The sequence below is a fragment of the Falco peregrinus genome, chromosome 8, assembly GCF_023634155.1.
Source record: "Falco peregrinus isolate bFalPer1 chromosome 8, bFalPer1.pri, whole genome shotgun sequence".
In the NCBI taxonomy this organism is placed as follows: Eukaryota; Metazoa; Chordata; class Aves; order Falconiformes; family Falconidae; genus Falco; species Falco peregrinus.
In genome coordinates, this window is record NC_073728.1 from 8,683,596 (window position 1) to 8,695,841 (window position 12,246).

Genomic DNA, 12,246 nt, shown 5'->3' on the forward strand with positions numbered 1-12,246 from the left:
ATGGAAGACTGCGTTCTCTCTCTTAAACCTTATGTATTCAGACAGGGAAAAAAAGTCAGTGCTCCTGAACTTTAAGTATGGCTCTTATAATGACAAAGCTGGAGCCCAAGCTGAACGTGCTGCCACTTCAATGTCTGGGGACCTGACCCTGATGTCAGTCTTTCAAGGTGCACCTCTGATCCCTGCTGGACTGTGCAAGGAGTTGTATTACTCCTTGTAGTAACAGTCTGGTTTCCCCAGTTAGGAGCCCTGCCGCTCAGGAACTCAGCTCCACAGCTGGTGCAGAACTAGGTCTTCAGGTGGGACTGGGATCCACCACCTTAAGATGGATTTCGCAATTTGTAAGAACTGCAAAATCAGGCTGTTTGGGACAAATGGACTTACTAAGGGGCAAGTGTTTATCTCTGCTCACCGGCATTCGATGAAACACTGGCTGATCTGATCCTGGAGCGTTTCTTTGATGTCGAGTCCCTCCATTTCTCTCAGCTTGTCCTTGATGAATACCTCCTCATGTGTCTTCTGGACCTCACCTTGCAGGGAATCTACTTGCCCAGCAGGCATCTGCAACATACTCATCGCCTGTAAGTGAGGAGGTAGGCTCTGAAAAATGACAAGAGGAGAAAACAGAAGGTATGACTTAAAAGAAACTTAATATAAACTGGAATACCAGGTTGACAGCGAATCCAAGCTTAAGCATTAATTTATTTGTGGGAAGCCAGGAAAAAACCCTGTGCTCGTAAAAAGTGCCTGGATGCACACAATGGTCTATTGTTAGTGTTTCAGCATTAATTAACAACATTGCAATGTACAAAAACAACTCTTCCAGCGTGGGATCCTGGGATCTCAATGAGACAGGTGAGAAAGCTGCTGTTCTGCAAATGCCAACTTTATCCATGTCAGAAGGGTGCCAGAGATTTTTTTAATTGAATTTTCAAATGTTTGGACTTCCCATTGGTACTTTTTAATTAGCCAGTATTGTTTTTAATTTGTTCACTTAAATTTTTATATGCACTGCTTGGTCAGTGGTTTCCTGGTATTTTGTTGCAGCTGGTCATGTTCCTTTAGGAAATCAACTTCCCCTGAGGAACAACAACAACAAAAGAATAAACAACCCCCCAAACACTGTAATAAAAATTAAGCTCCCCAAGTTTCCCATGATTTGATAACCTTGGCAAGAAGGGCTTCTAGGCCAGTTTAAAGTCGTACAATAATTTCTCCTTTGTGATTGATTTTACATGTGTAGGTTGGGAGAGAAAAAATGAAAGTCTTTCTGGTATGCAAATACAGAAGCATGAAAAATACCATCTGTGTGGGTGGTCTGAAACTTTGCATTTTTCAGTTTGCGATGGTTGATAAAGTTGAGATGTTCCCAGTATCTTATGAGCTATTACTACCTTGTAAGTGTAGAGAAAAAAATATTTTACAAATTGTGAACTAGTAAATGAACTTGTAAATTAGCTGTAGTTTTTTGCAGTTCTAGAACAAAGTATTTTCCACATGCTGGGGAAGTACTAACCACTTTGATAGTGTATGTCAAATTTAAGAATGGGAAAGAGCAGAAAATAAGATAATCTGGCTTTGTAATAGCGTGCGGTTTGCTCTTCAAAGTTAGCGTCTGTCTGACATACAGGTGGCAGCATATGTGAACAAAAGCCTGGGAGTGCTGGTTTGCATGAAAAAACCCTACACAGTTCTGCTCTGGCCTTCCACCTTCAGAATGTGTAGGAAGTGTCCTTAATCAGCACATCTCAGACTCATTTAGTAACGCATTCTCCTTGCTCCGGTGATGTATTTTCTAGCGTGCTCCAAGTCCTAATTCCAGAGGTCTCCCACAAAGACAAAGCTTCTATCAGAAGTTTGGCCAGCTTATATTTAAGATCTGGTTTTCGGTGTTTTTCCATGCTTCAACCAGGTTCCAAAAATCACTAACAAGTGCCAAGCAAATTTGGTTTCAGAAAGTCCGCAGCAGGACTGCACACCATCCAAAGTAAGCACAGAGGCCCCGTTCAGGAAAGCAATTTACTGCCTTCCCTGCATCTGCAATGTGTGACTCGTGCTATGCAAAAGGAATTGGTCAGGGCCACCAGTGAGAAAATACTGAGGAGGAAACAAGAAGAGCAGCATGCTTTTGAAAGGGTGGCTGCACATGTTCTCTTCCTGAATATACGACCTCAAATGTTGCCTTTCACCCCGAGATGTTACTTTCTCTCAGTTCTCGGTTTCCATGGAAGTCAAGTGTTTCTAATCTTCACCTTCACCAGCGCCTATTTTTAAGTACAGCACAACGAATATTTACACTATTTATTTGCATTTCACCGTTGCCTGCCTTCCTAATATTAAATGCACCTCAGAACAGCCAGATGTGATGATGCTTTCTCAGGGCTTGTTTGGAAACCAGAAGAGGACCCACGAGGCTTGCTTCCCAGATTGAGATCTAGAAACAAGATCCGCTTCCCTCGGGCAGTTTCTCACTCAACTATTTGCTTCACTACAGCAATACTCAAGGGACTGCTTTTCTGAGAAGTTCCCATCAGAGCTTTACTGCTCAGAGGTACCGGTAGCAGGGCTGATCCCAGAGAGATGAGCCAGCTAGAGCCAACGCAGCTCCTCCATGCCTTTGTTTACTGCCATAGCACAGTCTGAACAGAGGACACCCTACGAGATTTCCTAACCAGATGCTTGCCAGGGGAAGCCGGGGAAGGGCTGTTTCATTTAGAAATAAGTTTTCCAGCAGAAGATGTGTGAGAAGAAAACTGAAAGAAGTCTGGGAGCACACGGAAGGGACGGAATGAATAGTTCCGTGATCAAAGGTAGCTGTGGTGAATGCTGAAGATGTCCTGCTTGGGTGGGCAGAATGCCCCCCGTCCTGTCTCCCTTGGCAAGCGACAGAATCAACGTTCACACCCAGGCGACTCAGTGCGAGGGGTGCAAGGGTATCTCTGGCTTTAGGAAGGCTGACCTACAGCCGATGGAAGAAGACAGGCTCCTTAGATGTTTAGATGTGTTCTGTGAAGGGTGAACCATCATGAGATGGCTCCCCAGATGAACAGCTTATCGGTGCTGGGAAGGGGCAGTTCCCCTTCCACCCTAACTGCTGGATGTGTGGTCCCTTCCTTCTCCTGCACGGGTTCTGGCACCCACCTGGCCCCGCAGTGAACCAGTTGAGTGCTCTAAGAACGGGGAAATAATCCCTTTTTGTCTTTACACACACAGAGCCCTCCTCAGGTTAATCGTCTCCTGGTGTAATGAGGTGAATCAGCTAGCTAAGGAGGCATCTGAGGGCTGGAGCCATAGCAAGGCAAGTGGTGGGTGAGCATAGGACCAGACCAACGTGGAGAGCAGGTTGGCCCACGCAGCAGCACAGAGCTCCCCTCTGCCATCTCTGAACCTTTCCTCTGCCCAGCTTCTCCTCCGAACTGCTCTCCACTGAGTCCTGAGAGCCTTTGATGATCAGCTACTTGTCACTGTGAATTTACTTCCAGCTTATCTTTCATCAGTACTAAAGCCAGATGAGGCAAGAACTGTTTGAACTGGCAAGAACATGCCCACATGAACAAGGTCAGAAGTAGGAGATTCTTATCTTTAAGCGAATTAATCCAGACCAGATCTACACTTGAGTCCAGGTTGTGAAGCTGGTGCGGATGCAGTCCAGGTAGCTCTAACCCAGATGGCTCATATGCTGATAGCTGCAGAACATGCTCTGGTTGGCAAAATCCAGCCAATCTCTGAGTAAATATTCGCGCAGCTACCTATCTGAGCACCACACGGTTACCAATATATCTGCTGGTACCAGCTTATGAGCGGCACTCAAAGCCCCAAGGCTGAAGTACAGCTTATGAAAAGAGCTCTGTTGTATTTGCTCTTCATTTTTTTTTTTCATTTTCTTTTGCAAAGACTGTTTTACTACAAGAAAGCAAAAGAAACAGGAGCCATTCCTACCGACAAGAGTCCAGCTACTCACCTTTGATAGCTTGCTAAAGGAAGGAATGAAAGAGAACAGGGAAAGCTAAGGCTGTATTTGCATTCAACCATCTTTTTTCCCCAATCCTATTAATTTTTTGTTATTAGTATTTTCTAAATTTAGGTATATGGAAAAGGGTGTATTCACGTAGAGGAAAAGGCCATTGCTGATGTGAAATACGCTGTTGCTTGATTGCTTCCATTGCTGGGAAAGGGGAGCTGGCTCAGACCTCGATGGCCAGATAAGCTGGGGAGGAAGGTAAGTGTTGGAGAGGAATCAGCCAGGTAGGATGACATGGCAGGTATGAGAAGACAGTTGATCTGAGAGGGAGTGGGCACTGCCAGGCAAGTTGTTTCCATGTGTAGCAGGGAGATATGTTAATAACAAGATGCTCTTTGACATTGGCCTAGTGGTGCACAGACAGTTGCCAAACCTGGGGCTTGTCCTAAAGTGCAGAAGCTTTGGCAGTAACATACTCCAGCTTGGATGGGTGAGGGAGAGCATGAAGAGCAGAGCTGGCTGTGATAAATGAGTCCTGATGGATCTGTGGTCGTCTAATGTGGCACAGACGCAGCGTGCCCTATTTATGAGTGAAGATCAGGAGAGGCTGATGAGTGTCAGGAACTGAATTCCTGGTCTGGGGCAGGAGGAGGCAGCCAGCGCTGAACAGCAGTGAGGAAACCGTGCCGCAGTTACTTGATTTTTAAGTAAAGCATTACAGGTGAACGTACAACTGGCCTGACTTCCTATTCTCTTATTTCGAAATCGATGTGGAAAAAAAAAAAAAATTGGACTCAAGGAAAACAAGGATGCAGAAACATCAGAAGAACATGTATGTGTACATGGGCTAACAAGTCAAATGGAGGCTACCTCAGGACTGCTTCCCTGGCCTATAAGAACTGATGCAAGTATACTTCAGGGTGTGAACGATCAAGGTAAAGTATAGGTAGGGAATAAGAAGATGAACTAGGTAGAAGTTGAGCGTGGAAGTGAATTTAGCAACATAACCTAAAAATAGACATTTCAGCCACAGGAGCTGCTGGAGAGATATAACGAGATGTCCAGAGGATGTAATTGCACCATTGTTTTAGCTGTCAGTTCTCTGTTGTTTATGCGCATTTGTGATGCGCTTTCATAGAAAACACTTTTCTTTTGTCAAGTAAAAGACAAACTGAGGAAAGAAAACCGAGTCCTCAGGCACCTAATGGATGGTATGAAATGCTTTAGACTATTACAGCACCTTAAAAAAAAGTAAACTATAAATAGTATGGGTGATATGAATTAGAGAACACTGCTTCTGCCTCCTTGTTTTACACTTGAAGAAAGCTGCCATGTTAAGCTTGCTTGCTCTTGTCTGCAGCGTTCTTGTCCTAATCACAAAAGCATTTGTCATCCTAAACCTGACCAGTTTCAGTTTAACGCGTTCCTAACCTTGCCTCGGTAATGAGGAGACAACTGAAAAATCTGGGACCTTATATTCATCTTCAGGCACTCCTGGGTCTTCAGAAACAGTGTCTATATGACAGCCCTGCTGGAGTTTGTCTTCTCTTGGCAAGGAGCAGACCTCAGAAGAAAGTATATCCAAGAAAGCTTTGGCCATCTGAGGATGCAAGAGCGAAGAGGCAGTGAAATGGCAGAAGGAGTGCCAAGACAGACAGACAGTGTGAGAGGATGCTGGCCAGTGTTACCTGTGATCAGGATCAACTTTCCATGTGGGCATGAGCCTGTTCTGGAGCTCTATAAAGAGTTATACTGAGACAATATGATGAGTGCTGCTTTTATAGCCCTCTATACTTAATGTGCATGCTAAGGAAGACGAGCCAATTTATTTCTAACATCGCTTCTCTCGGCCCCTCTAATGTCTCTGCTTCTGAATCCAAGGGAGGCATTCTACAGTAAGGCACTAATAAATAGCTTTTCCTTGGGGGAAGAACCATTTTCCCATCTTGAAGAAATTTCTTTGGCCATGTGAAATTCAAATTTGTTAACTTGCCCTACAAACAGCAACTCATTTAGAAACAAATTACAAATATTAGATGGAGACAGTGAACTTGATAATGCAACGCTGCCACATCAGTTGTAGAATAATGCATCTTAATGAAGGCTTCCCATGTGAATAAACCATTATATTTACAAGCTTTTCACAGTTAATGACCCAGAACTGGATAACGAAACTCACATTTTTAGTGTGGTCCTCTGTCAGCAAAAGTATACATATTAATAATTGATGTTGCTGTAAAAATAGGACATAATATGAAGATTCCTGAGTTTGTGGGAAAATAGGAGTACATGGTCCATTAACTTAAAATGCTTATCTAATGTTTGATGGGCTTTGTCTTTAAAATCCTTGTTTAAATTAATAAGGCAAAATGGACATTCGTCTAAAAGAGAATTTTATTCCAACTCATCAGTCACAAGTATGCTGGTGAGAGCGCTGTTAGATTCTTCCCTTTACTCCTCCTCCCCAAAGAGAATTTAGGCTTTATGGAAGTGGAAGACCCACCAGCAGAAGGCAGGACCAAGTTCGCCATGCCTTCCAGGTAAGCCAGTGTGATGAAAGCCTCTCGACGTTTTCCCTTTTCAACTTAGGAACTCAGTTGCAGAGATTGCTCTTTCCTAGCCTGAAAAGCTTGCCTTTCTGCTTAGTCAGCTCAACAGCTCTTTCCAAGGCAGACTGCTTTATTGTTCATTATAAAACACTTAGAGGTGTGCAGGCTGGCTGAACATGCTTAAGGCTACAGTTCTACATCTAGGAGGCCTCATGCTGTGGAACTAACTGCTCTTCAATTGTTCCATTACGACTACACTTCCAAGGAAAGATAGTCTTCATTTCAATGAAATAAATACATTTCATTTTACTTCACGTTATAAGGCTAACATTCATGTTATGCCTGAAAGGTAGATTTACTGCAGCTTTTATTACTGGGTACTTAATTTAGGACAGCTTCTTTTCTTAGACCTGAAACGGCAGAGCTGAAACGCACACTGCACGGTTTTATGGGACTTCTTCAGTAAATGTTCAGCTACAGACAGTATTGTCCATAACTGTAATCTTTTGAAAGATGTACTAGTTGTATAGTGTTTTGCTGTAGATTGCTTATTTTCAGTATTAGTATAGTTTGCTTCTCTGGAGGACTTGATTCCCTAAGCAAAGTAAGTATTTTAAAAGCAGTTTAAATGGTCGCTTATTTTCACCAGTAGCAAAAGTGAGATTTATTTACATTTGGACTACTCAGGCAAGTAACTCCTTACTAGCAGACTAAAAGAATTTACTACCTAAGCAATTGGGGTCCTGTTCTTTACTTATGAGTGTTATTCTACTGAATTTTAAATGTGATCCGAATTATATCTAGTAGTTTGATATAGGAGTTAGCTATGTTCTTGCTTTCTCGTTTCCTCGATGCATTTTCTTTGGCTGTGGGAAGAACGTATTTTAAAGAGTTCTCTTGTCTTATGAAGATTATTCATATAGGTTCCATGGTATGCAAATGGTGATAGCCGCATCAATTATATGGCTGAATTCCTAAATTAGGCACAAAAAGGGAACAACTAAGCAAAATATATTGCATTCATTAAAGCTCCCCTACTATATGATTCACTTCAATGGCTTTGCCAATTAAAATAATAGTCATACGCATTCAAACAAAGCATTTGTAGTAAGAGGTCTTCTTAGAAAAATATTGAAAATGGCTGTTTTATAGATTTATATAGTATATATTTCACTAAAAATATTGACATGTAACACTTTTTAGTAAGATAAAAGAAAGAAAATTTGACGTGGAGAAAACATTTGTATTCATGACCGTACAAGTTCATGTAATTTTGGTTATGTTTACTTCTCATGTTTCCCTCGGCATGCTGTTAAACTTCAAGGAATGGCAGGTACGTTTTGCTCTTTGCAAGGCAGTGATTTCATTGTTAATGTGACTGCAGCAATGAAAGCCAAATTGTTCGCGGGCTTCTTGCTTTCCAGCGTCTTTCTATTGCAAAAATAAGCAGGTTTAAAATTTCTCTTGAAAACAGGACAGATCAGTTATCGCTGTTTAGATGTATATGCATGTCTGGTGAAATAACAAATGACTTTGTGCTGACATCTAAACGTCACCTAGGCTGTGAGTAAAACAGGAGTCATTTTAATCTTACGCTTGATAAAAACAGGCCTGGTGTGTACCACTAATGTCACTGCCCACTTTCAAGAGATGAAGAAATATTTTAAATTTCATGTGCTTATGGAGTTTGTGGTTCGTAAAATCTCATATAATATTTATTTAGCCATAGCCTATGATGTTTACACAGAAGGCTATTCTGGGAAATGCTATTTTTTTTTTTTTCTTCTGACTGGATGAAATGAATTATATTTATCAGGAATTCAAAGAACAAGGAATGTTTGGCAGACTGTTTTCTCAGATATAAATAAAAGCATTACCCAAGTCAACATGCCTAAATTAGGGTATGTTTAAAAGAGGTAAGGAGGAGGGAACATTTTTTAATTTAAGACCACAAAGACTCTTTTATGCGAAAAGGATATAGAGGAAGGAAGACAGAATAGTGGCAATACTATGAGAAAATCATAGATCAGCATGTACTGTGCCACTGACTCTTTGGTAAGGGCTGAAATTACAGAACAGACCAGTGTGAGAGCTGCATAATTGTACATCAGTGGATCTATCTGTGAGACAAGGAGTTCACGCGTGTGCGTGTCCAAAGCATGCAGGGCTTGGTCCTAGAAATTGTTTAAGCATGTAGAGCACTTGACTCCAATGGAATTGATTACCTGGGCTCATTAAGTGAAAACATGACCAAAACTCTGGAGTACTCGTGCCTTAAAGTTGCAACAGTAGGCTGAGCCCCTAAATTGGGAAGGATTCTGTCTCATCTATTTTTGTATTCCTTGTTTCTCAGCTCCACCTACCAATCCATGAATCAGTCTGATTGCAAACTGTTTATCCTAACGTTCTATGTTAAAACCAGCTTTTCCTCTTTCCAGTAGCATGTATTCTGAGATGATAACTCCTGCAGGGTCTGCCCTGTTAGGAAAGTCAGTCGGGGAGAGCGCTGAGTGTAGATCCATTATTAGGCTTGGGCTGTTTCACACCACCCTGAGACAAAACTGTTGCCAAAAACCAGTTTGCACATCCAGTTCTGCTGAGCTGATAGCTAGCGTGCACTGCAGCAAAATGAAACAATCACGGCAGCCTCTGGGGTGTTTAACGACAGAGAATTTGTAAATGCCAGAAACAGGCAAGTGGCAGTATGCACCAGTTTAAAACTCGCAAAACTGGTGGATTATAATTGAGCTGTAACAGTGAAATAGAGCGAGGAAATACAGGTTGGTTTGGACAGCACGTAGGTGTTTTCATAGTCGATGTGTCCTCTGGCAACATCAGTGTGGTCAGTGTGGCTTTAACAGACCTATGCCTGGAACATTGCTTACGGTGGTCATGCTGGAGCTGGAAGTAAACAGCACTGTGGCAGCGACGTGAGGAAGACCAGGAAACAGGTCAGGATACAGTTATCAAGATATATGTGCTCTTAGTGAGGCTTGCTTCTCTTTACAAATTAAACCAGTATTGCAAATTGTGATTTATCGAAGATTTAGAAAAACATGTGCTGAGGGAATCATGCTGTTTCTGCAATTAAGCTTTAATAAATAATAGTAATAACGAGACTTTACTTTTGAGCCAAGAAAAATCTCTGGAACATAGGATTCTACTCTGTCATCGAGCAAAAGACAAAATAGGATCAAATTCCAGAAAAGATACATAATTTTTTCTGAAGCAAGTAGACAGTAAAGAAAATAATACTGAATTAAGTAAAAGACTGGACAATTCTTGGTCTTTGCACATATTTCCGTATCTTTTAGGCCAACATAACTGAATTTTTCCTAAAATCATTATTTGGAACTTCAAATGGGCTAGCTCTTTTTGCAAATCAGTCTTTCTATGAAAGTAACATAGACATTTTTAAAACAGCTATAATTATAAGAGAAATTATATTTATTGCAGTAAGTTGAGTCTCCTTTGGGATGGACTTGGAGTAATGGATGGCTAGGTCTCCTAATTTATCTAAGTCGTGCAGCATTAGAAAAGCAAATTCAACATATTTACACATGAAGATCTGTGGTCATTTTTTAGAGGGCTGACATGATCATACATCAAAGGGACTTGACCTTTGGAGCTCACTGCCTATCTATCAGTGTGAACCAATGTCTGCTTGTACTCGCTTCCTTTGGAGACCACAGAAAGGGAATGTACATGAAAAGTAAAGGGAAACATAAATGGGGAATATCAAAACACTAGAAGGATGAACAGATTATTTTTTTTTATTTAGAGGTATCAATTTTTTCCCCTACATGCTTTGATTATATTCTTGACAGAGTAATGAGTCTGAGTGCAGAGCTGCAAACATCAATTTTCTTGCTCCTAAATGGAGGTCAGGATATAAATATGCTGTTATGTGTTTGGTTTTAATTCCCTTCATCCCTATGATCATATAGATTTCCTCCCCGTAAACTAGGCTTTTTACATCTTAGTGATCAGTTACTCCTACCATCGGCCACCATGAAAAGAGTGCTGGGCTGTGAACCCTCCAATAACTGATACTAGGTTTAGAGCTCCTTCCTAGGACTCTGGTGTTAAGACTTGACAGAAACTGTCAGGGGATTTGACAGGAAATGACTGCTTGCTTTGCAAAAAGTGTAATTTCTAATTAATTTTCAGTACAACCCAAATACTCACCATTTTACGTCTACACTAGTTAAAATCTCTGGGAATTCTTTTTGTCTTAACACAGGCAGAACTTGTACCCAAAGCTCTGTTTAGATATGCTGGCCACATCTACTGCTAGTGACCAGCAGATATTAAAAGCAATAATCCATGAGGTGTTATCTGTATTTAACATGGCAAAGCTTAGGTAAACGTACATGTTGCTTCCTAGAGGTAAGATTTTAAGGTCATTCGTAACTGATGATACATGTTTCGGATGTATGTTATAGGCACAACTAATTTTCTTAAACCTATAACATAGCTAAGGGCAGTTCCATTGCTGGGCAAGAAAATCATCAAAGCTGTCTGGGAGAAGCAGAAAGCATGTTTTAATTCCAAATTAAATTATTTGTTGATAAATCGATTATTTAAGGTCTGTAGAACATGGAGGTATAAATAAAACTATTAAACATGAAGCAGTGATGAATGTTTCTGTAATGTGGCACTGTGAAGCAGCTTCACTAGATCTTGGTGCAAGGGCTGTGCTGTTACTTGAGCTGGAATTGGAGAACTGTGGGGCTCTCCTAACAAAGGCACCCGCAGAATTGGTGGTGGCCAAAGAAAATGTCAACTGTAAAGACTTTATCCTTTTCATCAGGTACTTGCTAGGAAGGAAGACGGTAGGAGGTGGAGGTGTACCTTCTCTAATTGTGGGAGGAAGAGCATCCTTCTAGAAAGGGTGCTTTCACTTTTTTCTTTCACCCTATACATTCTAACTGGTCATGAATAGCCATTCGCTTCCCTGTGCTTTTGCAGTATGATGTGAGGAATATTTTGATTATTTCTGTATGGACTTACGGAAATACTGATGTATTAACATGGCAGTTCTAATGCCCCGTTTTCCTACTCTTGACATACACACGCAGTGGTTTGCAAAGGGGTGGGAGAAGACAGCTTTGCTGCTTTAACGCTACTCCAGAAATAAGGCAGCCCCAAGTGTCTTGGAATTATGAATTAAAAATCAGTTAATAGAATGTCCTTGCTCTGTCATGCCTGGGTCGAATTCCCTAGAACCTGGGGCAAGTTCTACGCTGTCCGTTTCCATATCTGCCATGTACGTTGAACTACGTATATACAGCACAAAAGCATGCAGCATAAGACAAACCATGCTATTTCTGTCCCATCGACCGTTTCAGTTCTGTATTCCTTAAAGAATCCTTTTAAAATAGGAAGAATCTTAAAAACTAGTTTCTCATTTACTGCTAAATTACAAAAGTCTGAAAAACAACAGACTGTGGCATTTTATATTCTCTAGGCAGGACTACTTACCATCCCCAGAAATATCATTTCCTCTTCTCTCATTTTCTCTGTTTTCTTGCGCTGGATATACCCATGCCAAACCTGAATTGTAAACAAAACTCTAATGAGATAAATGGGCCTTGTTACAGCTTCCTTTACTGTGGCAGACACAGGAAAAAACAAATAGAGGAAGGAAAGGCACAATATACAATTGAAACTATTAGTCTTTAACAGGTTGCCATCTGCTATTTTTTTTTTTAAAGCAAATTCTGGAGCTCTTTA

General features: G+C 41.2%; 1 protein-coding gene across 1 annotated transcript in view; it reads right to left on the reverse strand.

The window, feature by feature from the left end:
• The window catches only part of IQCA1 (IQ motif containing with AAA domain 1), a 112,493-nt gene that overhangs the window by 80,922 nt on the left and 19,325 nt on the right, over positions 1–12,246 (reverse strand). The window contains exons 5-6 of the mRNA XM_055813204.1: positions 11,995–12,066; positions 413–600 (exon numbers count right to left, since the gene is read on the reverse strand). Coding sequence (XP_055669179.1) covers positions 413–600; positions 11,995–12,066 — 260 coding nt within the window. The remainder of the gene's footprint in view (positions 1–412; positions 601–11,994; positions 12,067–12,246) is intronic.